Genomic DNA, 2,009 nt, shown 5'->3' on the forward strand with positions numbered 1-2,009 from the left:
TAGTTTCCACCAACCAAATTCACTCACAAGGTTTTAGCTGGCTCAAGGCTATGGTTGAAGACACTTGCCCAAAGTGCTATGCAGTGGTGCTGAACCCAAAACCATGTGGTTGGGAAATAAACTTCTGACCACACAGCCACAAATATATTTAAAAAATTTTTCTAGACTAAGAATATATTTCATATTTTTATATAAACCATACATAACTAAACACTACAAAGTAATATTTCAAACAACAAAACAATCTACATATATATATGTATATATATATATATATATATATACATATACATATATACATATACAATTTTAAAATAGGGGAAAAATTTATTAATTATTCCCTTTAAATATATATATATATTAAGAGCATTACTATACATAAATGCCTCATGCTAGGAGGGACAATATGTTTATTAAGGTAGTTTTGACTTTAAGAGTTCCTCCTAGTGTGAGGCATTTATGTAGAGTAATGCCCTTAATATAAATATATATACATATATAAACATATCAATGTAATAACCATCTTACATAGTTGCCAGAGAGCGATCTTTGGATGATAGGTGTCACGTAACCTCCACGAAATATCGTTGTCCACAGAGCACTGTCACACAGATCTTCTGAGGTTTCATCAAACAACAAAATTATTGGGGTTTTACCAGTCACTGTAAAAAGAATTACATATATATATATATATATATATATATAGCCAAATCAAATGATTTAGATCAAATAACAAAATAAGAGGATGTACATATAGAATGTATTAGCTCAATGCTCAGTAAAGGTAGAAAAAAAAGAATGGGTTTTTTAATGTCTCAAGCAAAGCTCTTCATCAGAAACAGGAGAAATGAAAAGTCCAGAGAAGGGAAAAGTCCATGAAAAGCATGTACATGGTTACGTGGCTGAAGTGACCAACCACATATACTTAATTGCTTTGTGTATTTTCCGGTGGGCTGCTATTGGCATGGTAGAGTATAAACTCTCTCAAAACGCACTCCAACACACTAATAGCTTGTTGTTGGCACTCCGTCGCTTACGACATCGAGGGTTCCAGTTGATCCGATCAACGGAACAGCCTGCTTGTGAAATTAACGTGCAAGTGGCTGAGCACTCCACAGACACGTGTACCCTTAACGTAGTTCTCGGGGATATTCAGTGTGACACAGTGTGACAAGGCTGGCCCCTTTGAATTACAGGCACAACAGAAACAGGAAGTAAGAGTGAGAGAAAGTTGTGGTGAAAGAGTACAGCAGGGTTCGCCACCATCCACTGCCGGAGCCTCAAGGAGCTTTAGGTGTTTTCGCTCAACAAACACTCACAACGCCCGGTCTGGGAATCGAAACCGCGATCCTATGACGACGAGTCTACTGCTCTAACCACTGGGCCATTGCGCCTCCACAACACTAATAGCAACCCACCAGCAAATTACACAAAGCATATACGTTAAGTATATGTGGTAAATGGTATTTATTATACTAGAGCTGCTTTTATTTCATATTTAAATAAATATATATATATATATCAGAAAAGTAATTTTTTTGCTTACATCAAACATATTCCAGCAAAACAAATTCATAAACATAACAAACATATTCCTTATGCTTAAAAAAGCTGCAAAAGATCAATAAATAATTTTTTTTGTACATATTGATGATTTAGATGTTATAAGATTAACAACAGTGTGTACAGACATGGCAAACTTCAAAAAGAAATTGTGGTGAGATTAACTGTGCTGAGTCTTACCTGGGTTCGCTGACATAGTTGACCCACACAATTGGCCTAAAAACTTGGTCAGCAAGAGCAGCATATCATAGGGCCATGTTAGAATGGTATCAGCACTTCCACGAGCGGTCACCTGACACAGAAACATAAGACACATTTGTTATATATATATATATGTATGTATGTATGTGTGTGTGTGTGTGTGTGTGTGTGTGTGTGTGTGTGAAGGCGCATGGCTTAATGGTTAGGGCATTCAGCTCCTGATCATAAGGTTGGGAGTTCAATAC

At 36.2% G+C, this 2,009-nt stretch overlaps 1 protein-coding gene across 1 annotated transcript in view; it reads right to left on the minus strand.

Annotated features, from left to right (window-relative positions):
- LOC106871052 (zinc finger ZZ-type and EF-hand domain-containing protein 1) overlaps positions 1 to 2,009 on the minus strand; it is a 75,675-nt gene that overhangs the window by 39,034 nt on the left and 34,632 nt on the right. The window contains exons 36-37 of the mRNA XM_052973449.1: positions 1,744 to 1,855; positions 529 to 662 (exon numbers count right to left, since the gene is read on the minus strand). Coding sequence (XP_052829409.1) covers positions 529 to 662; positions 1,744 to 1,855 — 246 coding nt within the window. The remainder of the gene's footprint in view (positions 1 to 528; positions 663 to 1,743; positions 1,856 to 2,009) is intronic.

The sequence above is a fragment of the Octopus bimaculoides genome, chromosome 15, assembly GCF_001194135.2.
Source record: "Octopus bimaculoides isolate UCB-OBI-ISO-001 chromosome 15, ASM119413v2, whole genome shotgun sequence".
NCBI classification, from domain to species: Eukaryota; Metazoa; Mollusca; class Cephalopoda; order Octopoda; family Octopodidae; genus Octopus; species Octopus bimaculoides.